The following is a 27,983-nucleotide window of genomic DNA, read 5'->3' on the forward strand; positions in this document are numbered from 1 at the left end:
TGGTCCAGGTATTTTGGCCGCATTAAGGCACACATGGCCAAAGGGGTGCGTGCATTCCCCAAATCACAATAAAGTCCAATGCCACATGAAGTTAGGAACACATAGCCAATCAGGACACACCACACACAGTGCATGCAGTGATCACACAACCCTCATGCTGGACATCTGGAAATGGTACCCACTGGCCCCATTGTGTCAACGCAAGGCAGAGGCCCACCTGCGTTTGCTATCTGGGGTCTTATTTATGGTTCCAAAGACAAGGCTCGCATTATTTACCAAAATAATGAAAAACTTCATGAAACCCATAGAAATGTATAAAACGATGCTCGGATTGACTGTACTTTGAGACAGTCCTCAGATCCACTTCTGTAACTGTGCTCCGGGCCGAAGTGTTTAATTAAACCTACTGTTCTTGTTTTGCCAAACGCCTCTTGTCTTTTATTTTTCCCAAGGAAAATTCATATTCAAGCAGTAGAAGTAATTGGAGTAATGCCACTAATTGAGTCAATGATGCTAATCCTGTGTTTTTTATAGTTTAAGGATGCAAATCATAGGGTTGGTCCTCATACTGAATGGACTTTTTGTTGGTAGTGCTATCCTTCTTGTATATTAATGGTGGAGGGCCTTAAATAAATAACATTTTGTAGTGATGGGTGATAATTGTTAATAGGAATCCACACTTCTACAAGATTGAAAGACTTTTATTCTTCCAGATAGACATTGACATGTTTCTGCCTATCCTGAGTGCTTAATCGGGGAGTAGGTGTCATTGGGACTGTTGCCCTATGTGAGAAGTTGGCCTGGTACATGCTGTCCACTAGTTAAAGTGGGCACCTTGCACCATTGCAAACAACCCTTATGGTGCTTTAAGAGGTCCAAGATAACATTAGAAAGCTATCCAAGAGGTAGCTGTGGAGAGCAGCCTTCAGGATTAGTCTTGAAGGAATGTTAAGCAGCTTGTTTTACCAAAATGCAACCTTCTAGTATTTGTTAAATGAAAGGAGAACCACACAGTAGTTATAAAAATATGTATTTAGTAATATAACACTATCCAGTTCAACACAGTATATCCTACAGGGAGATAATCACAAAGCACACAATACTTCAGCACAGAAATGACAGTAAATAGCACTAATATACAGTGTGCCCCAGTGGGGGACCAAACCATATACTAAAATAGTGGTATAAGAACCACGACTCGAGTCAGGACAGTGGTGAGAGGTTGTAGAGTTGCTGGTACTCCAAGGAACCACCCAAGGTGAGTAAGTAGGTTATCCCACGGAGGGTGGGTGCAGTGTGGGACCACAACCCATGCTCCGTTGTTACCGAGGTACCAGAGTTACCTATCCCAGGGAAGCCGGTTGCATAGGTCTGAAGTGGCTTCTGGTTCAGAATCTTGTCCACGTCAAATCTAGCGTCCTACAGCCAGGTAAGCCCTTAAGTACCCATGGGAGAGGGTTTGACAGATTCAGGGGACCCTTCCAGGGGAGGGTCTGGACAATGGGGAGGTTACTCCCCTGTCCTTTGTCCAGTTACGCACCAGAGCAGGAGCCAATGGCTTCCAGGACTGGTTTGAACTAGACTACGCACAAGAACACCAAATGTGCCCCTCATGCAGACATTCAGTGGTTGGCAAGCGCACCCACCCAGCTGTAATACACTAAATCCTGTCTGGAATGTGATCACACCTCCCTGTGACAGAATGCCTATTGTTCTGCCTTCCCCTGCTCAGAAGCAGGAGGTCAAAAATGTGTCTCTGGTCGGCAGCAACCATTTTGTGCTGCCGGGACTAAAAGGCTGGTACCGGAAACACCAGGGACCCAATGAAGCTCACTTCTGAGGGGTGGAATCATACCTCCCACACCGGTTACCGGTGTGGGGGGTATGATTCCAACATGTTTTACACCCTAGGGTTGGTTTCAGCCGTTTTAGAGTTGGTTGCATATTGCCACTCTATATTTCGTAAATGGCTGCCTCACTGACAACCCGGGAGAATGGACTCCGTAGGCTGCAGGGGTGTCCTGCTCATGCAGTGGCACCCTCTCACTTAGAACCAAGCACCCTGCTCTCATGATTGTAAAGGCCTGCTAGAGGGGTGACTTATAGGTTTTTAGTGCAGTGACCGTTATATATAGTAAACCTATATCTTAAGTAAGTGGTGCATGCACCAACATACACAGGCTGCAATGGCAGGCCTGTAGGTTCTATTTTGCATGGCCTCTCATTGGTGGCATAAAACATGCTTCAGCCCATAGGAGACCTCTGGAGTACCTATACCGTGGGTACCTGGGTGCCATATACTAGGGACTGACAAGGGTACCCCAGTTTCCCATCTGGAGTGTACCACAGTACATATCATAACAGTTGGGATTGTCAGGAAAAGGATGAGCAATGAAACTAATATTGGACTTGGTCATCCTGGCAGCGGTGAAAGTTACGCCAGTCCAAGTAATGATTCTGCTTGAAAGATCCAAAGTCTGAACTTCTGACGCCTTTATGCATGACTCCAAACATAGAAGCTTGGGCAGTTTGGCCGAGGTATTCCTCCTGGAGAAGTCTTGTTCAGCACTTTATGGATGTCCAACTATTGCATGTACTTAGATCTATGAGAGGTGTAAAACCTCCATTACCACTGTGTTGGGGCGATGAGTCTTATCCCTCACAGAACTACACTTGAGATAGTATCCTTCCCCTGGGGGGTTCATTAATTAAAAAATGGGTCAGAAAATGGTGGCTCAGAAACAATTTAAAGTCCTCCAGGACATCCCTAACATTGCTAATTATAAGATAAAAATCATGCTGTGGACTGCCTCTGGCCTCACAGGATCCAGGTCCAGATTTTCCTATACCAACTGGCCATCTTGGTCAGGCCAGCTTTTTATACCGATTCACTCTGACCATGCCCAATAAAGCTTCAGAGTGTTCTGAAAGCCTTGAGACTGTCCAGGGTCTCTAAGAATCCTAAATGCCATTACACGCAGGCACCCTTCCATTGCCAAGTGGTGAAATTGGCTACAATAATTCTTTGTAATCCTTAGAAAGTCTGGGGAGATGGATAGAAGAGCCCAGAGAACTTTCCATAAGAATGTAAAAACACTCACTGGATCATGAGGAGGTGTCATTATTACATTGTTTTGCCAACTTTGTCCTCAATTCGATGTCAATATACTTATTGTAAGAAGGGGAAACATACAATTCATTATTGTTCCTCGGGCATATTAAAAGACGTCTACCATTGTGGCCTCCAGCAGAAACATTTTGACAGCTGAGAATGTAGTCACAAGGCAAACTGCTTCATTTTGCCCCAATGTTCCATCAGTCTCCTTGCTGAAACTCATAAAGTTGCAAGGCTGATAACATGGCAATATCAGTTGTCCTTCTACTCCACTGGAACAATTGCCGACAAAACCTCTGGGGTACAAACATGTCCTGACAATAGACTCATCCTCTTCTAGGTTTGGCACTTGCCTCCCTCCTTGTTTTGGAGTCACATAATATGTTATATGGAATTCCGATATAGTGTGGATTATCCAAGTATACTCTATTATCTAATTACATTTATTAACAAAACAAGTAACTCTTGCCCCTAACTTTATGTGGGAAGAAGTAGTAAGCCGTACCTTGATATCAGGCTACTCTGCCTAAAGCAATCCAAAAGCCACTTCTGCCTTCATAACCTTGGTCTTCTCTTTTCAATGGGAGGAAGCCCCAAAGCATTTAAAGGCCTGCCATTGGTTGACTCTTTTAAAGCTCTGAAAAGTAGCATGGCTTAATAAGCACCTGCTGGCTCACCTAGCCCCAGCAAAACTGTGTGTCTTAAGATCACCTTGATAGAGGCCTCTGCCTTGTCCGGAAGTGTTGATGAATAGGAGTGCCGCCCACGGAATTTGCATCATTCTTGTAACGTGGAGTACCAGCCAAATTCTGCCAACCGCCACATGGCAGAATTGTTTCCTGCAAGGCTCCAGAAGCGCAAGCGAGATTTAGTGCCCTGTAGCACCATTGTCGAATGTGGACGCTCACGGTCAGAGGGCTGCTTCTAGAGTTCTGATTTTTCAGGTCTGTGCACGCCACTGGTGCTAAATTGCAGCAGGATGTACATATTTTCAGCCCGTTGGCAGAACTCCGCGGATTCTCGTGGAGTTTTTATGTAACTGCAGAATTCCGCAGGGTGATAATCTGCAAGTTATGACACCCTTATTGATGAATTGATCAAATTAGATCTCCTTATCTAATAAAGGGTTTGTAAAAAATAAATAAGGTTGGGGCACTGGTCCAACCTCTGAAAGAGCAAGATCCCCTAACTTAGATGCCAGTTTAATCAGTTAAATGCGTATTCTTCCTGTGTATAATGGGCAGTCCATGTTTCCCTAAAAACATATAATCTGTTGTCCCACCCTGAAAGGATTTTGTTTGTAATGTAGCTACCTGAAAGCATTGCCGTCTCAGAACAGTCAGGACTTCCAGGACTGATTGATCCCCTTTTTCAATCCTTTATTTCAATGCCAAGTGTCTTCTCCACCTGGTCATCCAGTGAAATACTGAGGCATTCTAGTGTGGCCCATAAAGTCATTGTCTAGAGGCTTGCATAATCTATTTTGCACATAATTTGCCAGGTCATCCACTGGGGCCTGATAAAACGGCCAGTTCTGCTGAATATAATCCCGGTTAAACATTGTGTCTTCCCCTTTATCGACTACTCCTTTTTGATGCTCAGAGTGTTTGTGCACGTCATGGGCCCTCATTGTCTGTACTGGTTCTTACTCTGTCTCAGAATCATCTGAAAACTCCCTGTTGCGTGTTCTCTTCTACAAAATGGATCTCAGAAATCCCAAACAGAGTATGCATGTAGGCCACAGGGCTACTCGTTAAACCAGAGCTTGCAGCTTTCCAGACAGAGGGAATAAGACACTAATTGTCAAATTTTACAAGACCAGCCTCTTGCCATCATGTAGAGCAGTCATATGCCAAAGGGTCCCTTTTTTTCTTGGAATGCGAGTGTCCACTAGGTCTGCTATTCCATGAAGTTTAGGAGTTCCTGGGCCAATGTATTCTTCACTCTGAGGGATGGGCTCTTCGCAATGAAGTCTCAGGCTTCAGAGAAGCTCTTGCCTCTAGTGAAGAAAGGCTGTACTTCCTTCACTATATCTGAAAGATCAAAACTGGACAGTACCTGCCCCAGGACATTATTACATAATCAGGTTATACTTAAGCTGCCTAGAAAAATGATCCAATGGATTGAAATGCCCTTGGGTCCCTCAGGAGTGTAGTACTCTCATTCTAAAAATAATGTACTGACCACCAGTGGGCATAATTAAGAGGGCTGGGTGAAGTTTCCAATCCGAGAATGGCTAACTTTGTCATTGCGGCAGAGGCAACTTCAAAACACCATCTCCAGAAGTGGTGAAAGGAACAACTGTTCTAAGGCAGAGGTTGTGTGTTGAATCCCCAAACTCGGTGTGTCTGCTCAGCACTCCCGCTTCAACATGAAAGACTGGTGCGACCTGAATCCCATTTCCCTCTTCCATGCACTGGAGGGACTTTGCCGCTGTACACAACTGCAAGGTACCAAGAGCCCAAGTCCAGCCTGCTGAAAGCAGAATCAACTGCCTCTTCTGCATTGCTCAGTAAGGTTGCGTCGCTCCAAAATCACACTGTGAGCGCACCTAGTTGGAGTGAAGGCAAACATATACTACTAATTCTTACATCATTAAATTGAGACCACTCTGAATGAACAAGTAGGGAAAACAAGTGACAGGGTAAAGAGAACAGGAAGAAAAACACTTCTGACTCCTGATCGGCGAAGAAAGACAAAGTGCTCATAATCCTCTGGGTTTTTTGTCCGTTTTAGGCTATTGGTTGTATGAAGAGTGATTGATATATATATATATTTTTTTTCGGTCTAATTTCCTGTTTTTTCCCTCTGATATTTAGTTTGATGCAATGTTTGTTTTTTGCTGCTGAGTGGCACAAAGAGGAAAACAATGCATAATCCTCGCCTCTGCGTCCTGATGTGGAATCATTTTCTGCAGCTCTAAAATATCTATTCCACTGAATTATAATTGACAGGTGAAACGTTAATTTCTTTTTTCTTCCAAATGATGTCTCCTTTCAGGTATTTAAAATTAAGGATGATAAAGAGGATGGACATCCTTCTGAAATGGGTGCAGAAAGGGGATATTAGACAAAAGTGATTAATCTCCTCTGTTCAATAACTTTTAGCCGTTTAAAAGTACAAGTACATGACTAAACTCGCAGAACTCCTCTTCTACTTTTAAAATGTCAGATTTCACCTCTCTATAAAAAGCAGTACATCAAACAACTACTCCAGCAATATGACGTCCAAGGGAATTGCGGGCGTTGTTCTGTCCTCAGGATGCTCCCTCTCGAGTTCTTTAGTAGCTCTTTGTTATGAGGATGCAGTCTATCTCTGTAGAACGAACCGACAAACTTCTAGTGGTGTAATTATATCTTTTATTCAGAATGTCGGATGTTTATCTGAAGAGGCTGAGGATGAATTGTGTGAATTTCCTTCAAAAATCCCTCATTTAATTTATCTTAAGGATTTGTAGTAAATCCCAGGAGAGATACATTTTTCTAATCGCTTTAAAATCCACTATAACGTAAAAAAAGCCTTTTAAATTATTCGTAAAACTGTCACTTAAAAAAAAAAAAATGTTTTAGCAAGATTCTTCTTTGTTGAGACTCTCGTCCACTGCAGTCTATTTTGTTAGCGTGTAATCAGCTGAAAAAATGATGCATTCTAAAAAAAGAAAACTATGCAGCACAATTATCCTCTGTTTCTGCTATAGAGACTGCTCACAATAACGGTAGATCAAGATAATCACTGTACATTGGGGAATCTGATTAGTGTGTGTCAGCTGTTACCACTTCTCCTCAAACTTCTTTTTCCGTTTTTTTTTTGGCTTCCACAGTTTCACTTAAATGTATTACTACTAAAAACACAACCTCTCCCACAAATATATTTTAAAAAGATTACTGTAATCCCACCCCAAATTGCCAGGGAATTATTTGCAAACAGCACACTCCGCAGCTTCATTGGAATGCTGAAGAAGTGACAGATGGGACCCAGTCAGTTCGCAATCAGCAGTAAAGGCCCTCTGCTGTAGTTGTCGCTGCAAACCACTGACCCTTTTATGTGGCGACACAAGGGAAGGGGTTGTGGAAGAACAAGGGAAGGAGTTATGGAAGAGATGCCCCATACATCCGCTACTAACATTACTGCCAGTAAATAGCACTAGTTATTCTCCATTACCCTCCTTAAATCAGGTGAGGGCCAATTATGAGCATTATTTACTGGTTCTGGATTCAGTTTTGTTACCTTTGTTATCTAGAAGTTGTATTCAGTGTCATTTTGAGCTGATGCTTGATCCCCATCTCTTATGACCCCCTTAATCGAAGTACGAACTTCAATGTAAATTTAACTGCAGCATTTGCACCTTCTGCATCTTGTTGTGTATTATGTGTCCATCTCTGTGTATATGTTTTTCTTGTGCATTCCACCTATAGTTTGTCCCACACCAGATGTAAGTGAACAGAGTGTTTTGCGCTATGAAAAATCTCAATGTCAATACATTGCTTTATGTCTTGATATCTTCGCCAACTATCTCTTACACACTTTTTCCAGACACAGGATTTTTTTCTGCGCAGGTGATCCCTTCAATGATTTGAGAGTGGTCTTTTATGGTTTGGGGCGTCCAGGTTCATGGAAGGGTAGCATCACTGCATTTTTTTGCCCAACATTGATTTATTTTTATTAAACTTGTATTGTTAAGTATCTCATCACCATCAACATCCCTACATGGAGAACGTTTTGAGCAAATTGTGTTCTTTTGTTAAGCCTTATTTGCATGAATGTTTGTGCTTTGTTCTCTGCAGGTCTGAGACCTGCTCTTTCGAGCAATGCCTGAACAGTGCATGATTTCTTTACTTTGTATTTTTCCTGGCTCTGGATGCACCTCTTCAGTCGGTCTCTCTGTGTCATCTGTCTTCATTAAAGTTCCTGCACTTGCAGTGTGGAGAATTAGAAGCCCACAGAGGCGATTGAATACACTCTCATGAGCTGTCCTTCGGGAGCAGGGCTTAGTAAACCATAAACCATCAATACAGTTTCGATTCGAGAAGCAAAACTTGTAAAATATTGCTCTGATGGACATAGTTCATTTGTAACAGTCGCAGACTCGGTGAATCCAGAGTAGTTTTCCCTGACATTTTCTTGGCCAAATTGCGTACGCTTTATTGTTTTTCCCCTATGAATTTTCATTTTTTTGCTTTTAGTAAACTATAACCGTATTGTAATGTAAAGAAATGTCTGATGTTCCATTTGTTTGTTTTTCAGGGCTTGCAAACTGTGGTGGATCCTCATTTCTCATCCTATGGATCACTGAATGAGTAATAGATGGCTTTACCGCGCCTTACCGGAGCGCTGCGCTCCTTTTCAAATGTCACCAAACAAGATGATTACAGCGGAGAATCGGCCGACCTGATGGTGAGGTGCTTCCTGTAGATGAGAACAATCCCATGAGTGAGAGCAGGAGTCATTGCTGGTGAAGGAGGGAGCGGGACAGGGTTTTTGGGCCCTGTCAGGGAGGGTACTGACAGAGCGCACGCGTTGAGGGATAGCTAGGAGGTCAATAGCTCCTGACATTTAATTATAGTAAGTGGGAACTGAAAGCTAAAAAGGTCAAATTAGAGTTAGTTACTCATCAGGGAATAATCCCAGATTCTGGCAGATTTACACCTGTGCTATGCCAGCACGTCACACTGATGGAAACGCAGAGCGCGACTGTCAAAGTGCTTCCCATACGTTTACTTGCGATTGCCAGAACGTCTCCCAAGGGAGTGGCATTTAGTTTTAACTGAGCTGTCTTCAAGAAAATGTTTTTTAAGTTATTGTTTTCTGTTATTATTCAATTATTTATAGATTTTCTTTGAATTACTCCACCCAACTTGTCCCCCTCTCTTTTTACAGGAAGGTCATTTTTATAGCTAATTCAGTTTGCAGTTGTTTGTCCCTTGTGGACACCAAACCTTATAGAAGGTGTACGGAGTTTCCTGCTTTCTCCTGTTTGAGTACGTTTGTTTTACGTATGGTTGTATTTTACTTCTCAGTCTAAATACCTTTGTTTTATTTAGCGCACATCACAATGACACCATCGTAATGGATCCATCTGTTTGCTTAAACTATATTCATAAATTGGGATGACATTTATTCAGATTATCAATTTATTGTCAATGACATGCGAATCCGTCTGCTCTGTATAATCACAGTTTAGGAGTACAATGTCTAGGTGAGGTAGTCTGGCAGTGTTTGCTTCTTGTTTTCGAATAGGTGCACTGTCAAGGGTGTTTAGACCGCTCACAGACAGTTTCTGCTCTAGAACCGATCCTAAATATAGTAGCTAGCTGGATTATGATATGTAAAATAGCAGCATGAGTGTGTATGTTTTGTATGAATTTTGCATTATGTATTACCAGTCCCAGCATTGTGCGGAAGCAGATCTGGCCATTTCAACTTATATTTTAATCAATGTGAGATATTCTTGATGTCCTAGACCGTTGTTGCTGGTCATGTGTGGAAATTACACTGTATGGCTTTAAATACTTTGTAAGCTACTCTATTGCTTGTGACCCGTCCTTTCTGCAATTGCAGAAAAGATTATGAAATCAATTTAGCAGGATGGGCCATTGACAGGTACCCAGTTCATCACTTTTTTCTTTCATGAGGTCTATTTCTAGAGAAGCACTTTATAAATCTTCTACGGCACCGGATATTGCTTGGGCTGTTCATATTCGTGTTATGGTTTAATACAAAACCCTAATAAAAACATTTAGTAAAAAAAAAAATCTTCGCAGGCACCAGAATGGATCCAGAAAACTTTCTGTAATTGCTCCTGTGTGCTGGTCGATAACAAAATCGGCCTCCTTCTCAACTTCGTTCATGATGACACGTTGCAACATAGAGGCTCCAACTTTTTTGTTTCTTATACCGAGTTTTCCTGACTCTACAAAACAATAGTGTGTACGGAGGTCTTCCCCCATAAAATGATAGGGTTCAAATTGTTCTGTACTTGCCATAAGCAGATGCCTGTTGTGAACTCGAATTATGTGTACCTCTGCAACAAATACCTCTCCAAATCCTGCAGTAAACAGTCCTTGATGCATCCAAAGGCCTGTAGGGAGTGGCCAGCCAAACTTCGCATTGCCGAACCCAGGACGCTTTGTGAAAATTGCTAGACCTTTCCTGATCCTGTTGCCAGTTGCCATTTTTTGGTCCAAATGCTAAAAAGTGCAAGCAAGGCTCCTTGCTTGCGCGCTGCTCAGGTTCCCATGAGAAGGCCACCTGCGCTGACCCTGGCATCGAGATCTAGTTTGGAATCTATTGTGGTCCCGGGCGAAATTTGCCCTAAACTTTCTGGGCCATCATCTGCCCTGTAGCAGATTATGGGCATCAAGTATATGTTGCTGCAAATTTTAAAAATATGTCTCTGGCACGGTTGTATGATAGAGGCTTGCCTGGCTAAACCACGCCTGCCTCTACAACGCTGGGCTAACCATGAATGTGTCTGAACAATTCATTCCTTTACCTAGCATGCCTTTACCACGCAATTTCGTGGTAAAGGCATGTCTGGTAAAGGGGTATGAGTGGTAATTTTTACACCTGATCCCTAAACACGTCCTGGACGCCAGAGTACTAAGTACTGACCTGACCCCTTTGAGCTTTGAAAAGTACCCTGAACCCCCCAAGCGCCAAAAACTACCCACCCCTCAAGCTCTAAAAACTAATCAGACCCCCATGAGCCCTAAAAACCACCCAGCCCCAAAAAGGACCCGACCCTCCCAAGCCCTAAAAGCTACCCCACACGAGCCCTAAAAATGAATCCGATGCCCCCGAACCTTAAAAACTAACCTGATCCCCCTAGCCCTAAAACATACCCCACCCTTTAAGCCCTAAAAAGTACCCTGACCCCCCCCCCCCCCCAGCCCTACAAACGACCCACCTGAGCCCTAAACACTACCCCCGCCCTAAAATCTTCCCCAAGCCCTGAAAACAATTTGGATCTGCAGCTGACTACCATACAGACTAAAGTCAGTCTTTTGACAGAGCTGGTGCTACATGTGCCCAACATTTGCAGCCATTGCTTCCATTCAATAATGCCCTGCAGGAGCCTTTCACAGTGACTTTCTCCAGACCTTGCTCGGCTCGCCAGAAAATCACCCTATTGCTTGGTGACATGGGGAGGGCCTCGTGGTCACTCCTTTCTGATGCAGTATCCTGAGAGCCTTATTGTTGAAGGCTCTACTAGTAATGTCAAACTGAATGCATTTTTAATGGCACCAATGGAAGAAAATGTAAGCAAGTTGACTGCACGGGCAAGAAAGTATTCCCTTTGGCTGGCCTGTCATTATGGTCCTTAAATGCTATATGAGATATGACTTCTGGGCCGCTATGCCCATGCCCTCTATGATATTGGAAGTAAGATTTTGAATACCCTACCGGAAGACCTGGCTCCTTTGTGTAGACTGTCCAAGACCCCCAAGACCAGACACATTTTGAGGTCCAGCCTGGACACTATGGACTATGTTACCTTGGCTATGGGTACCATGTTCCATCCTTCTGTAATGGATATGCTCTTTAATGAGGCTTTTCCGCTCACCACTTCCACCAGCAGTATCACAAATTCTGTGGATGCTAGAGGGCTCTTGTACCGGCTACGAGAGTTGCCTCTGGTGATAGCAACATTTAGCCCTGTCCTTTCATGGCTCCAAGAGCAGAGGTAATGGTAGAGGCGAGGTCTCCACTAGTTCTCCTGTGCAAGTTTCCCAGACTAGTAGGTCCTTCAGATTGTTTAGGGGGTTATACTCCTCCCACCCCCCATCCCAACCACATTAGATGTGCTTTGGATGCTGCTGATACCTCTGCACGGGGAGTCAACACTTCCATCATTTTACAGTGCCATTCCTGGCTCTGAGTTTCCGGTTCCAAGCCTGAGGTGCAACAGCACTTTGTCAACCTGCTGTTTGATGGGGAGCATCTCAAGTTGACACAATGCTTGCAGTATCCCGGTCCTTTTGAAGTTTCGCAAAGGCAATTTGTGCCTTACAGACCCCCTCTGGCAGGGGTTCCCTTTGCAGGCAGCACTCGAGAAAAGGCTCAAAGCCCACTTCTCCAGATCCCACCACTCCTACCAAACCATACAGCAGGTGTATCAGCAACATGACTGCAAAGGCTTCACACGGAGCTCCTTTAGAGGCAACAACTCTAAGGGTAGAGACAGAGGCACCCCTGATAAAGAAACCTTCACCCCCAAACAGTGACGTCCCCAGTTTTCCCCCACCCTCTTAATTTCAAAATACATGTTGGGCAAGACTTCGTGGATTTCTTCCCTGCTGGGAAGAGATCAATACTGACAAGTCATTCCTATCGATTTATAGAGCACTACTGCCTAGAACTTGTTGCCACTCCACCAAACAACTCCCTACCCCCCATGCACCAGCACCCCCAAACATCTCATTCTCCTCCAAGAGTAGTTTCAGGCATTAATGTCAAAAGAAGCCATAGAGCAAGGGCGTCTATTCCCTATACGTTGTCATCACCAACAAGGATGGATTCCCCAGGCCAATCCTCGACCTCTGTCTTCTCAACAGATACATCCTATCAGAGTATTTTCACAGGGTCACCCTAGGAGACCTCATTCCTCTGCTACATCAAGGCAATTTCATGGTTATTCTTGACTTGAAGGACGCCTCCTTTCACATGCCAATTCATCCAGCTCATCGACGTTACATCTGCTTCATAGTAAGTGGTCAACACTACCAGTTCAAAGTGCTACCCTTCGAAGTCACCATGGCTCCTAGGGACTTCAGCAAGTGTTTAGCTGCGGTGCTTGCTCACCTAAGAAAGAAGGGAATCCATGTGTTCCTGTGCCTTGACGACTGGCTGATTAAGAGTGCAACAAACCCCAATGCCTGCTTCGCACTGGGCCACAATCTCTCTTCTTCACAACTTAGGGTTTACAGTGAATACTAAAAAGTCCCACCTTGGGTCCAGTCCTTTCCAGGAGCAGCCCTCAAGTACGTAGTGGGAAAAGCATTTCCCTGCCATTAGAGGGTGCAAGTAATACAACAGCTGCTGCCTTTCTTTCAGCCAATTGGTCACTTATCAGTTCACACTGTTATGGGCCTGCTAGGAATGATGACCTCATGCATTGCTATAGTGCCTCATGCCTTGCTTCATATGCATCCACTTCAGGAGTGCCTCTCTGGCTAATGGTCACAAGCAGAGGGTCACATTGGGCATCTTGTGTTGGTAAGGGCTAGCCCCCATCACATGCAGCAGTGGTGGAACAGTAACAGTTTGTTGCAGAGCAGGAACTTTCTAGACCCTGTTCTAATCCTACAGACCATATTTAGCCAGCTGGGGCACTCCTACACAACGTAACAGTCCAGGGTCTGTGGCCACCTCATCACCGTGGTCTCCACATCAGCTACTTGGACTGTTAGCCATTCAACTAGATCTCAAGGTGTTTCTCCTTAAAATTCAATGCAAGGTAGTCCCCGCCCTACCCCACTCGTCTAACATATTCCAACAAATTTTGCATTGGGCCATCCCTCACTGAGTTCATCTCCTGGCAGAATACCTTCTAGGAGTGGATAATAACTTTTCAGACCTGCTCAGTAGGATGCAGCAAGAAGTCCATGAGAGGGAACTCTACCCACAATCATGCCTCCTAGTTCCACAGGTGGTGCACCCCAGATCTAGATGTGTTTGCACTCAGTGTACTCCCTGCCCCAACGTGAAACCTTAGCATAGTTCTCACCAGACTAATGGGGCCACCTTTTGAGCCCTTGCATTCATGCCCTCTACAGTTCTTCTGGAAGGTTTCCTTTCTCATCGCATTCACCTCATTCAGACACATTCATGAATTGCATACTCTCACTCTTCAGTAACCTTTTTTCCAAGTTCACAAGGACAAAGTGGTTGTCAGAACCAATCCAAAGTTTATGCCTAAGGTGGTCTCTCCTTTCACCTCAGCCAATCCATTGAACTACCAGTCTTCTTTCCACAACCTGACTCGGTAACCGAAAGAGCACTTCACACTCTTGATTTTAAGCATGCTCTTATGTATTACATTGATAGTGTTAAACCCTTTCGTAAGACACAGCAGCTGTTCTAGCTTTTTCTCAACCTTATAAAGTATACACCATTTTGGAGGCAGGGATTGCCAGGTGGATTGTTAAATCCATCCTGATCTGTTATGCTAAAGCTGAAAGAACCCCTACGCCCTGCTCCAGACCATACTCCACTTGCAAGCAGGGTGCTGCTGTGGCTTTTCTAGGGAATATACCCATAGCAGATATATATATAAAGCTGCCACATGCTCCACCTCACACACTTTCACAAATCATTATTTTGTGGACATTTTGTCGAGAGCAAGCTAGAGTTGGTCATTGTTTCAGACATCTGCACCATCCACTAGCTAGCCTCCGCTTAGGCGAGTTCTGCTTCTCAGTCTATACACAGCATGTGTATCTACAGCCAAACATGGTACAAATAGAATATGTTACCTATTCTGTAAGCATCTGTTTCGTTGGATGTAGTGCTGTAGATTCACATGTGCCCACCCTCCTCCCAGACAACCAGTGTTTGGTACAGATATCTTCCTTTTAATTCATTCTTTTTTCTACTTGCATAGTAACTTTTTCTTTTCTGTACACACTACTCCATACTTGGCATACCCTTTGGGTGAAAAACAATCTAACCGTGGAGTATGTGACCATGCACACCTATATTCAGAAGAGGAGTCACCAAGACCTTGTGACTCAAAAGTCTTTGAAGAACAACTTGCTACATCCAAGTCCAACACTAGATGGCATGAGTATGCACAGCATGGAAATCTACAGAACTACATGCAATTCCCAGCTGCACAGGGAGGCTCATTTTGAGAGTTAGCTCATTCAGGACTTCCTGTTATAAAGTCCGTGCCTCACGCCCACCACCTGGAAGGGGTATTGATTCACAATGTGAAGACTCTCCTCTTGCAAATGTGTGTCGGGAGAACAAGCTACTTGCCTTTTTTAATGCCGTTTCTGGTGGATGCTCACTGCAGATTCCTCACCACCCTCCTTAATCACCATTTTGTGAAGTGGACTGGTAAGAGGTTTTAGGATTCCTAATTAGATGGTGCACACTGTTGACATTCTCAATTTGACAGTGATGCTCCTCATCCAAGCGGGTGTAAACTGGCATCTGCATGTAGGGGTGTTGTCTAAATGGAGGTCTGTGTTGTCATGTCTTGCACCACCTGCCAGCCCACATGAGCAACTGCAAAAATATTTCTGGATATATTCTGGCACCTGGGGAGATTCACAAGATGAGCAATCTGCCCTATCCACTAGCGAGATGTAAGTAACTTAATCATCTTCCCATTGTAATTTTGAGCATGTTTAGGATAAATAGCTGAGCCCATTGGACAATAATATTGATTTCCCAACAATCAATGACCACATGATACTTACTGCATGCCGAAAGACAATAATGTGTGTGCCACTAGAACATGTGTTTTTAAAACATGTGTCGGTCTAATCACAAAAACAGCATGTCACAGGAGCACAAATCTTGTCTCAACCCAAACCTTGGTGACATGAACTGTGCTTTATTTAATGACCTCAAGACCATGTCTTTTCATAGATCTCGACACCACTTCTCCAACACTTTAGAATTAGTAGGACTCAGTTTCAGGTAAGCACATAACATTCATACTTGGAAGATGGCAGTGTGGGTTTTGATTTGTTGATATCACTACTTCAGGAGTTCTTCAGGTGCTGTTTGCATACTTTTGAACCACTCAAATTCCATGCAAATGATTGGTCATCTTGGGAGAAAATGTTAGCCAGTTGAATGAGGAGGTGTTTATCTTGGAAAGTTGATCTGGAAAAAAGAGAGCGATATACCCATTCATGTTTGCAGGGCCCTTACAACATTACAGGACGATTACAAGGGTTGGATGGTCACTGGTGTTGAAGGCTGATACAAGATCGAGGACTAGGAAGTTGGGGTTGCCTTTACTTGTTTTAGCATAGCATAATGCATGTTCTCTCGGGTCAGTCTGTCCTGCAACATGGTCTGAAACATGATTATACTTCTGCAGAATTTTATTAGTGTTGATTTGGCAATACAATTTACTGGCAACTACTTTCTCCGTTTCCTTTCTCAATTCAATTCAAAAAGCTTTATTTCGACAGCTTGTCATAAAAGCATTGAACACCCTATCTATACAGCAATAAATACTAAGCTAAAGATACAATCATATAATAAAAAACACATTAAACTGGTTAGGCTGTCGCTTCATATTAAGCAATTTAAAAAGACACATAGTTAAAAACTTTTTACATCCATACTTCTTAATTAATTGACTTGGGAAACTTTAAAAATCACATTACATTTCAAGGTCACTGTTTGCTAAGGTGCAAGTGCGTATAATCCATGCCCACCCTAGGAATTTTGCTACTGCAATTGCAAGGTGGGGGGAACTGTCAGATTCCAATATTCTAAGCGCCACAAGACACCTGCGTGTTCCCAAATTCTGACACGTTGGTTTTAACCACCTTTTTCTTGGGCGAACATAGAGAGGGCAGGCAAACAAAAAGTGCGGTACATCTTCTACTAGAACTTTACAATGGTGGCATTTGTTGGACTTATTCGGTAACCACTTTTGAGTGAAGACATTAAGAGGCAAAGTGCCAATTCTAAATTGTAGATATAATTTCCTGTCCATGACCTTTGTAATGAAGTCCCAATATGCTTCACATGACGGAATTGATTTAATCTCTAGGAATCGACAGGTTAGCTTTGAATTTGTATTAGAACACAAAGTAGATTCCCATATCATATCCCAATAAATTTTTTTGAGGGTCTCCTTGGGAGGAAAGGCATTTATATCTGCGTTAGGCCAGAGGTGATCAAGATGGAGTATAGCCAATAGCCTCCGAATTTCTTTACACCATTCAATAGTGTGGAAACGGTCACACTTAATAATGTCCATTAGTGCAGAAGCATGGTGGCCTAGCTCAGGCGTCGTCATAAGCCACCTCCAGAATAATAATGGGCGCAGCCGAGCCAGGTCCTCAATTTTTTTCCTTCCCAATTCAAACAATAAAGGAACAATTGGAGTGCTCTGTGGGGCACCAACCAGGCGGCGTAGAAACTTATTCTCAGCCAAGGTCAAATCCTTCAAGTTAGGAAAGCCCCACAATTCTGAGCCATATAAACAAGCACTTAGCACCTTCATACTATAAATCTCTAGGGCTGGAGATATGGGTTTTGTTAGTGAGGTTTTGTGTTTGAGTGCTACAGCACCTGCTAACTGATGGAACTTCAAAACTGCAGTATCTATCTGGGTCTTCCATTTCATGTTGGCCTGCATGGAAATGCCCAGATATGTAAAAGCGTCAACCTGCTCCAGAGCAGTCCCATTATAGGTAATTACGCCCTTAAATGCTTTAGAAGGATTCATGCACATAAACTTTGTCTTGGACGTATTTAGCTCTAAGCCCCGATCCTGGCAGAATTTCCCCAAAAACATTTATTGGCTTTTGGAGGGCACTAGGGGTTCGCGAAAACAACAACGTGTCGTCAGCAAACATAAGTACTGGGACACGGACCCCGTCTAATATTGGGGCATCTGTAGGGGATTTCATTAAATAGTCTACTATGCCATTTATATATATTGAAAATAAAGTAGGGGCCAGGACACATCCCTGTCTAACCCCACGCTCTACGGGGAATGGATCAGTTACTTCGCCCTTTCCTTTCTCCATTAGCTGTCTAAGAAAGAATTGATGTGTGATGAACCCATAATTCCCAAGCTCCCCAGCATCAAGTTTTACCTTTTCCCGTGGCTAGAAAATTTGTCCTTACTATAGTGTGCCAGGCAAGATGACTTTTATGAGTCGCGAGAAAGAGGTGTTCTCTCCAGAGAGATATTTTACAGTTGTGACTTGGAGTAGGATGTGGCTTTGAAAATTACAGATAATGGTGAACTCAGAGCGAATGAGACATTTTTAAAACTTAATTTGAATTTTCAATACATTGAAAGTTCAGAGTATACGTTAATCCACAGTGTATATCATATATACAGTAGTAGAACAATATGCAGTTTTCATGCATAACAATTCACTTTGAACGTTTTGTATTGTACACCTCACTCATCACCTCTTCTCCCTTTCTTTCCACATTAGAACATTTTGTAAGCTTTTGTGCCATTTCGAGAGAGACTACTCAAGGCATCTCTGTTAATCATCAGGAACATATTGCTAGTACTACAAGTGGGATTAGTTCAGTATACAGGTTTGTTTTCATATAGGTGATAAAGAATCTTTTTCCAATAGGTATATGCTCTGAAATCTTGCGTTTTAGCAGCTGGGTGTATTACTGTGATGTAGGTTTCAACCACTGTGTTACACTGTATGAGAATCTTAATCCATTATTTTTGTAGTGGAGGTCTGCTACTCATCCATCTCAGTGCTACGTGTCTTTTAACTAGCAGTAGTGCCTAGAATATACATATTTTAATGGCCACAGGTGTTTCAGCAATGTACCCTAGTAGCGGTACTAGTCAAGTACAATCTGTAGGTGCTTGAGTAATTTCCCCATATGTTATAAATCTCATTCCAATATTCTCTCAGTGACAAGCTAAATATATAAAGTCTGGCTGTTCATGAGAGCATTACTTGCATGTACTAAATCTGGCTGTGGCATAGTTTGACATATGTTTAGGGGTGGCGTATAGGCGACACAGAAAGTGGATGAGGTTATGTCGATTATTAAATGTAACTTGTCCCACCTGCACAAAGCAATTCTTCCAACATTCCTTTGTTGGTGATTAACCTTACTCTTTCGCCCAGTGTCATCTTGCTGTCATGTCTGACTGACATTATTGTATCTATAGGGTACGGTTCTTTTTAGCCCTATAAGCTTAATGACTTTTAGTGCTTCTCCTTCTTTTGAGGGTTACAGAAATGATGGGCAGGAGGCGGTTGCAGCATGTCTTAATCTAAAGTGTATCGATATCACTTAGGGGCCACTAACCCCCGTTTTCTTTTAAACTCTTGTATTGATATAAATTGATCTTTAGGATAGTGATTACGCATCTAAGTGGAGGACCTATATCATGAAGGCAAGTTAGGATTGTCTACAATGGATAAGAACAGTGAGTACAGGTGCTCCAGCCTTACAGTCCTCAAAAGGCCCCACCAGGCTCGGCATGTGAATTTTACTGTGTCTACCACTTGATTTCTACCATCTAGTTCCCACTCCGCAATCGTTTGAAGTTGGTTAGTTCTACCAGTGTGCATTCTATCACTATGTGTTTATAGTGTGGTGGTTGGTACTAAAAGGAAATGAATTCCGCCTGTGCTGGCAAAGTATTATTCTTTGAAGTCTGGTACTGTGAGTTGGTCCTGCTCCTAAGGCATTGTGAGGATGTCCCATTTTATTATTGCCTGTCTTTCTCCCTAGTTCAATTTGACCAAATTGCTCTTTACTGTGTGGTAGAATCTTGTCTGGAAATTGGGGGGAGGAACATCATTTTTATTATTGTTATGCGTCCCAATGAAGAGATCTGGAGGGTAACCCATCAATTCACTTTAAGTTCAGATAATTGAAGGCAGTATTATAATTCATTTGGACTGTTTCAGACATGTTTATGCTGATTTGTACTCTTAGCTATTTAATTGTGCCCAACCTCTACTGTAATGTCTATTCACATGCCATTTTTAGGGCTCGGACTCCTCCCCACTGAAAGTGGGAGGAGTTAGAGAACTAATGTTAAAGAAGAAAAAAAAGAAGTATCTCCTAGGGCTTTGGCCGAGACAAATTCCACACATTCCTTAGCGTTTTCTGTCATCTGGCCAGTGATTCGTCTTCGTTGTGTTGTCGTTTTAATAGGCTTGAAGTGATAGGGTAAATGTAGTTTTGTTCCGCCATTTTGGGCATATTTCGTTCGTGCTCGCGCAAAGAAGTACATTAATTATAATTAGGAGCTGTCAGGGTGGCCTTGTAATGCATTCCAGATGGTGTGCGCGCGTTCACCATCTAGCAGTGTGTTTGTCTGGCGCGCGTCCTCCTCACGTGCACACAGGCATAGACGCCGTGTGCGGCTCCTTCCTGCCGGCCCGGGGAGCTGCTCTGCCGCTCTCTGGCTCACCCCCCGTCTCCCCGCCTGATTTAGTCTGTAGTTTATGGGCACGTGCCAGGAGCAGTAGATGTGCTGCGGTGCTCTCTGCAGTTTATGGGGACGTGCAAGTGGCAGCAGCAGCGCCGCTGTGCTCCCGTATGGCCCCCGAGCCCATCCGCACTGGGTAATGGGCACGCGCAGGGCAGCGGCAGCAGAAGCACCGAACTGCGAGGCGCTCTAGTCTGCACCGGTTTGCCAAGCTGAAATTGTAAAGCATCACAATGCGAGGAGCGCCTGTGTAAACACAAAACAGCACACGGATCCAAGCTGTTCGTGATTTGCGCTGCCAAAACTCCATCAATCTTTAAGAAGGTGGGATACAAGGATTATGTATTCTTATAACACACTATTTCGAGCAGGAACACTCTTATCTTGCCAAAACACGGGCCAAAAGGAGTTCGCGGATTATGTCAAAAAGGCCAGGACATTTCTAGAGGGGATTACAAGGAAAAAATGCTTTAAGTCGGAGCACGTAAATATGCGTTATAGCAGCTCACACCGAGCACCTGTGAAAACTAATAACTACAACAAATCTTATCACTGAGAAACGCACCAGGCACTATAAACGGATGAAAACTATGGCTCAGATCAGCTAAAAAAACACCAAAGAAATAATGCAAAGCCCATTGGGTTGAGAGTGCTCCAGTTCCCCCCCCCCCCTCCTCCCCCCTCAACCCCCCTCCATCCTCCCCCTCCCCCCCTCTCCTGTCACCTGGGGTAGGCCAAGCTGACCGGGCTGCGGCTGCATGAAACACAGAAAACTGGATATTTGCATAATGAACGAGACCAACTATGTTTCTAACGGTGGCGAGATGAAATGCTGATTATCATTAAAGTAGAGTTGGGAAAACTAAAAGACAGACAAAGACCAATAGCATTGACTGCAGATGCAGAACTGGAAAGCCAGACGAAGACCGGATGTAGGTGTTATCGACAAGGATCTTGCACAAGAACATCCCTTCTCCGCACTAGAACAAATATGCAGCGACGAACAAATAACCTGTGAGGTTTGGCGGGGAGAATCACTTTCAACAACAAATGGATAACCAAAATTTGAAAAGCCGGCTAGGCGAGACAATGAGATGGGAGACAATGCTGCAGAATGCAGTGCAGCATGACACAGCACAAGACATACAGTGAGCTACACTGCTGCCTAGGCTAGAACAAACTGTTACACAATGAATGTAGAGGTGACACTCTTCCTTCCAGCGCCTATTCATGGCACGGCAGAACGGACGCAAGCAGATCTAGGCACTTGTACGCAGCACATAAAGGACACAGGGCAATAACCCAGGCCCTGGGCCAGGGAGGGGATGTGCACCTGTGCACTTTAGTGCGGGTCAAATGGCAATGGAGGGCTCAGAGGTCATACAGGGCAGAGCAGAACACTACAAAACGTAGTTTGAATACAGTAGTTTGTAAGCACTAACACGCATAATGTACAGCAAGATGTCTCACTGAGTTAAACTCTTGCTGCGAACATCGGTTTTGATAGGAAGAACAAGCAAAGCCAACGTAAATGTCCATCCTTCCTATGTATGTAAACTGCGTACCAATTCATTGGTTAACTGTAACATCTTTTGTTGCAGCGCTTTCAAGTCGTAAGTGTTGTGAGATGTGAGATGTGAGTGCAGAGTAGTGTGTAGAGTAGTGAGTAGTGAGTAGAGTAGTGAGTAGAGTAGGGAGTAGAGTAGTGAGTAGAGTAGAGTAGTGAGTAGAGTAGTAGAGTAGTGAGTAGAGAGTAGAGTAGTGAGTAGTGAGTAGAGTAGTGAGTAGTGAGTAGAGTAGTGAGTAGTGAGTGCAGAGTAGTGAGAAGTGAGTAGAGTAGTGAGTAGTGAGTGCAGAGTAGTGACTAGAGTAGTGAGTTGTGAGTGCAGAGTAGTGAGTAGAGTAGTGAGTAGAGTAGTGAGTAGTGAGTAGAGTAGTGAGTAGAGTAGTGAGTAGAGTAGTGAGTAGAGTAGTGAGTAGTGAATAGAGTAGTGAGGTGAGTAGTGAGTGCAGAGTAGTGAGTAGTGAGTAGAGTAGAGTAGTGAGTAAAGTAGTGAGTGCAGAGTAGTGAGTAGTGAGAAGAGAGTAGTGAGTAGTGTAGTGAGGTGAGTAGTGAGTAGTGAGTGCAGAGTAGTGAGTAGAGTAGTGAGTTGAGTAGTTAGTAGTGAGTAGAGTAGTGAGTAGAGTAGTGAGGTGAGTAGTGAGGTGAGTAGAGTAGTGAGTAAAGTAGTGAGTGCAGAGTAATGAGTAGTGAGTAGAGTAGTGAGTAGTGAGTAGAGTAGTGAGTGGAGAGTAGTGAGTAGTGAGTGGAGAGTAGTGAGTAGTGAGTGCAGAGTAGTGAGTAGTGAGTAGACTAGTGAGTAGAGTAGTCAGTAGAGTAGTGAGTAGAGTAGTGAGTAGTGAGTAGAGTAGTGAGTAGATTAGTGAGTGCAGAGTAGTGACTAGAGTAGTGAGTAGAGTCCCTTACAAAGAACAGGAACAGCACAGAGATGCACAATGCAATCTTCTCATACTCACAGGCAGCAGCGGTGCAAGTTTCTCACACTCACAAGAAGGACATCACAAGCAGCAGCAGTGCAAGCTTCTTACACTCACAAGGAGGCCACAGGCAGCAGAGGTGCAAGCTTCTCACACTCGCAAGAACGACATCACAAGCAGCAGTGGTGCAAGCTTCCCTTACACACTCACAGCAGGTACTGTGCCAAGGCAGCAGCAGCAACAGAGCAAGAGTCCCTTACAAAGAACAGGCACAGCACAGAGATGCTCAATGCAATCTTTCTCATACTCACAGGCAGCAGCGGTGCAAGCTTCTCACACTCGCACGAAGGACATCACAGGCAGCAGCTGTGCAAGCTTCTTACACTCACAAGGAGACCACAGGCAGCTGAGGTGCAAGCTTCTCCCACTCACAAGGACATCACAAGCAGCAGTGTTGCAAGCTTCTCACACTCACAAGAACGACATCACAGGCAGCAGCAGTGCAATCTTCTTGCACTCACAAGCAGACCACAGGCAGCAGAGGTGCAAGCTCCTCACACTCACAAGAAGGACATCACAGGCAGTAACGGTGCAATATTCTCACACTCACAAGGAGATCACTGGCAGTACACACCACATGAACACACTCCATAACACATAGCAACAATACATTGGCATTTACAATGCCATTAGCTCAAACTCAAATAAATCCGAGCCCGATTGCATTTCTAATGCTTGTTCTTGTTGCCTCAGTCAGTGGGAACACCTCTAAACTGTCCCAGTTTATCTGCAGACCTGAATAAGTCCTGAACATTATTTCCCTAATTATTGGATCAGCAATGCAATCTGGATGCTGGACGTATACATCACAATGATGTCAGCGAAGAGGCATATTAATAATGGATGTCCTCTTATGTATGTACCATAGTGTGAATGATACCTCTGCAGCAAACACACCACAGGCATCAACTGCTGTTAGAAATATTAGAGTCAACAGACTTTAGGCTTAATGTGTGCCCCATCTTCCTGGCATGAAAGCAAATCATTTACTTTTATTAGTGCAATGGAAGCCATATATAGCAGCTGGATCATTTTGAGCATAGTTGCACCCAGTCCACAGCGATGCAGTACCTCGATCAAAAAGGATCATTCTAGGTAATGAGAATTTGCCTAGCCTTAGTGCTGGTAAGTTCCAATTCTATTAAGGACTCGGAGGCGAGGATTATGCCTTTCTTTCTTCACTTTATTTTCCACAGCAGCAAGAAAAACGCATAAAACTACTTTTCCCATGAACACTTGGAAAAACAGGAAACTAAAACATAAGTCCTTTGTCAGCCTCTGTAACAATTGCAGCTCCCATCATGCTCCTCTGCTGCCTCCTCTTCCTTCGCGCGAAGTCCATGTTCCGGCATTCTCACGCCTCCTGTTTAGAACCATCATTCCCTGAAAGAAATCGCATCATCAGACTCCAAACATCTCTTCAGTTTATCAAAGGTAAAAAGATACAGAACACAGTGCAGCAGCAACACTCGTAACAGCATAAAATTTCCCATGAATGATTTACTTGCATTTCATACGGGGAGGGTCCACTTCCTGGAAGTCATTGGGGGGGATAATCCTCGCCTCCGAGTCCTTAATAGAATTGGAACTTACCAGCACTTAGGCTAGGCAAATTCTCATTCTATGGCAGGACCGGAGGATTCGGATTATGCCAGTTCAAAGCTTGTCGACAACCAGCCGAGCCACTTCCAACACTGGCTTAAAATAGAACCTCTTGAACATGGAATCTGATTACCAATCGGCCGCTCTCATCAGATCCTCAAGCCGATCCCCAAAGGCAAAAGCTTTAGAGGCCATAGCTCCTCGTGCTGAATGAGCGCCAAATTGCTTGGTATCAATCCCCGCCTCCTGCATCACCCAGCGCACCCACCTGGCGATCGTAGGGTAGGAAACAGCCTTGTACGATTTGCGTAGGGCAATGAGAAATTGTCGTTCGCCCGGAGGGCGAGTGTCATCAGTCATATCCTCATATGCACGGAGGGACTGTACTACACACAGTTTAGGGGAATCTGGAAAAGCTGGGTATGAAATAACCTGTGTAAGGGTCTTGGTTCGTCTGTTAACAGTAAAGGACACCCCATCCGGGAAAAAAACTCTGGCTGTGATGTCAAGAGCTCGTACGTCCGAGACCCGCCTGCAGAACAACAGACACAACAACATCGCCAACCTAGCTGTAAGCTCTTTACGGGAGAGAAACCTATTCGGCTGCCACGAAAGAAACAAATTCAGAACCCTGTTCACGTCCCACAGGACGGAGTAGTGTGGTTCAGGTGGCAACGAGAGACGGATCCCTCGCAACAATCTGCACACCAAAGGATGCTCCCCAATCGGGGAACCTTGCACCAAATCATTGCCAGCCGAGATCGCAGAACGGAACGTATTGATGGATCGATAGGCCAAGCCCTCTTCCGCCAGACCAGCAAGGAAATTAAGGACCTGCACTACATCTGCCCCCACGGGATCGAGATTCCGTCGCATACACCAGCGACGCCACCTATGCCATGCTGATCGGTATCTCTTGGTCGTGCTATCCGCCCATGCCTTGGAGAGCAGGTCCTCTGCTTTTCCCGAAAGGCCAGGGAGCGTCCAGCGACGCCGGAGATCCTCCAAGCCATCAGCTTCAGCGATCCATCCTGAACCAACCGGTGGGAAGTCCCTTCCGGACTGAGCAGAATGTGAGGAGAGAGGGGGAGTAGGATTGGAAAAACCCAAGAAAACTCCAGAAGAACCGGAAACCAAACTTGAGACCTCCACCAAGGTCTGATCAACACCACCTCTGCCAACTGACGACGCAGCAGCGCCGCCACTCGCGTTATCATTGAAAACGGGGGGAAACGTGTACCCCTTCTCGCTCGACCAATCCTGGAGGAACGCGTCCGTCGCCTCTGCCAACGGATCCGACGCCAACTGAAGTACCTCGGAAGTTGATGGTCCAGGCGCGACGCAAACAAGTTCACTGTGAAGGGGTCCACTTGTCTGCCAACAGAGCGAAGACCTGAGGGACCAACTTCCAGACACTGGCGTACAGCAGGTGCCGGGAGTGCCAATCTGCCACCTCATTCTGCCGGCCCGGCAAGTACTCCGCGGTGACCGACACTTGATGTTCCAGGCAGAAGTGCCAAAAATCCCGTGCGAGGTCCGCCAGCATCTTGAATCTGGTCCCACCTAGATGATTGATATATCGGACCGCAGACACGTTGTCCATTCGCAACAGGACACACAATTACACTCTGTCCTTCATCCAACACTGGACTGCAAAGGATCCCGCGAGCAACTCCAAACAATTGATAGGCAAAGATTGATCTTGGGCAGACCAGGCGCCACCCGTGGAAAAATCGCCGCACCTGGCCCCCCAGCCAGACCGACTGGTGTCGGACTCGATGACTATATCCGGGGCTGACCCAAAGATCGCACGGCTGTTCCAGGCCTCCATGTGCGAAAGCCACGCCCGCATCTCGCCTCTCACCTCCTCCGACAGCGGAATGAGCTGAGAGTATGTCAGGCCTCTCCGAAGGTGGTACGTCTTTGGACACTGCATCGCCCGATAATGGAGGGGGCCCGGAAAAATGGCCTGAATTGAGGACGACAGGAGGCCCACCAAATGCGCCAAGTGGCGTAGAGATATGAGCGACCTCGCCAGGGACTGTCGCAGCTCGTGTCTGATCTTTGACATTTTCCTGTCAGGAAGACTCAACGTGGCAGACACCGAGTCTATGTTGAACCTCAAAAAGGTGGCACACTGGACGGGAACTAGAAGCGACTTCTTCTCGTTGATAACAAAACCCAGACCTTGGAGCAGGTTGACTGCCACCTGCAGCTGGGACACTAACCGTTCCGGACATTGATCCATGAACAGCATGTCGTCCAGGTACACGATCATCCTGACACCCCTAGCCCACAAGCCCTCCACCGCCGGGCGTAGCACCTTTGTGAAGCACCACGGCCCCGAGGAGAGCCCGAAGGGCAGCGTGGTGAACTCGTAGACCTGACCGTCCCACCTGAACTGGAGGAAAGGCCGGTTGGGAGGGAAAACCGGGACCACCAAATAGGCGTCTTTTAAGTCGAGCCTGACCATCCAGTCGGACGGCCGTAACCCATCCTGCAAGAGATGAATCCCCTCCATTTTGAAATGGCGGTACATCAACCACTCATTGAAGTCCCTCAAATTGATGACCGGGCGTGGCCTCCGTCGACCTTGTCGACCAAAAAGAGGTTGCTGAGGAACCCCCGGGATGCTCTTGTGTGCAACAGATCGCCCCTTTGTGGAGGAGGGCGAAAACCTCTTCGCGCACCAAATCCACATCTCGCTGCGAGAAAGTAATGGGACGGGGACGCTGTAGCTGACGTGGACGACCAAGGAACTCCATTTGAAAGCCCTGGACCGTCTGCAGCACCCAAGCGTCGCTTGTCAGGGAAACCCAAGCCGGGCAAAAACTGCGCCAAGTGCCCCCCTACCCGCAAACTCGCTGAGGGCAGCACACTCACCTCTTCCAACACTCTGTTGCTGGCCTCTCTGGCCTCCCCGGCCGCGGTATCTCTGTCCCCTCGTGGGGTAGAAGTTGTTGAAGCGGTCGTTGGACTGAAACTTACCGCGGCCGGAGCCTTGCCCCCGATCGGAGCTGTTGCCGCAGCCGAACGAGCGGCCCCAGCCTCGTCCGGCCCGGTCAAAAACCCCAGGGGCAAAGACCTTCTTTATATTTGACTGTGCTTTGTCCAAGGAGGTAAACGTGGCCACAAATTTGCCAAGTTCCTTGATGAACGGGTCAGCGATGAGCCCGGCCTGCGTCACCGCGCCTGCCTCAGACGAGGCGAGGTCACCCAGCTTGGGGTCTATCTTAATTAAGAGTGACCTCCGTCTCTCAGTAGAGAGCGAGCAATTTGCATTACCAAGAAAAACAATGGCCCGTTGCGCCCAATTCGAAAGGACCTCTGGGGATATGAGGTCCCCTGATACCTTGGCCTCCTCAGCCATGTCTAGAATCTTGGTCATGGGACCGATCGCGTGCAACAACTTGTCTTGGCAGGTACGCAATAACCTGTCTATACCCTTCCGAGGGTCCCTGACAAACTTGGCTAAAAATGTCGCCATCTTGGGGTCTATATCTGGGGTCAACCCCACCTTACCCTCTAAGGTGGGGTGGGGACACTCCGCCCTAAGGCAACTGCGGGCATCCACATATAGAGCCACTTTCTCACCGG

General features: G+C 45.3%; 1 protein-coding gene across 2 annotated transcripts in view; it reads left to right on the forward strand.

Moving 5' to 3' along the window:
• Positions 1-27,983, forward strand: part of ASCC3 (activating signal cointegrator 1 complex subunit 3) — a 2,002,173-nt gene that overhangs the window by 90,125 nt on the left and 1,884,065 nt on the right. For both annotated transcript variants that reach the window (XR_013596163.1, XM_078648375.1), the window contains exon 2: positions 8,360-8,509. Coding sequence is in view for 1 of the 2 variants with exons in the window: in XM_078648375.1 (XP_078504501.1) it covers positions 8,420-8,509 (90 nt within the window). In the remaining variant the exon portion in view is untranslated. The remainder of the gene's footprint in view (positions 1-8,359; positions 8,510-27,983) is intronic.

Source organism: Lissotriton helveticus, chromosome 6, assembly GCF_964261635.1.
Source record: "Lissotriton helveticus chromosome 6, aLisHel1.1, whole genome shotgun sequence".
Taxonomy (NCBI): Eukaryota; Metazoa; Chordata; class Amphibia; order Caudata; family Salamandridae; genus Lissotriton; species Lissotriton helveticus.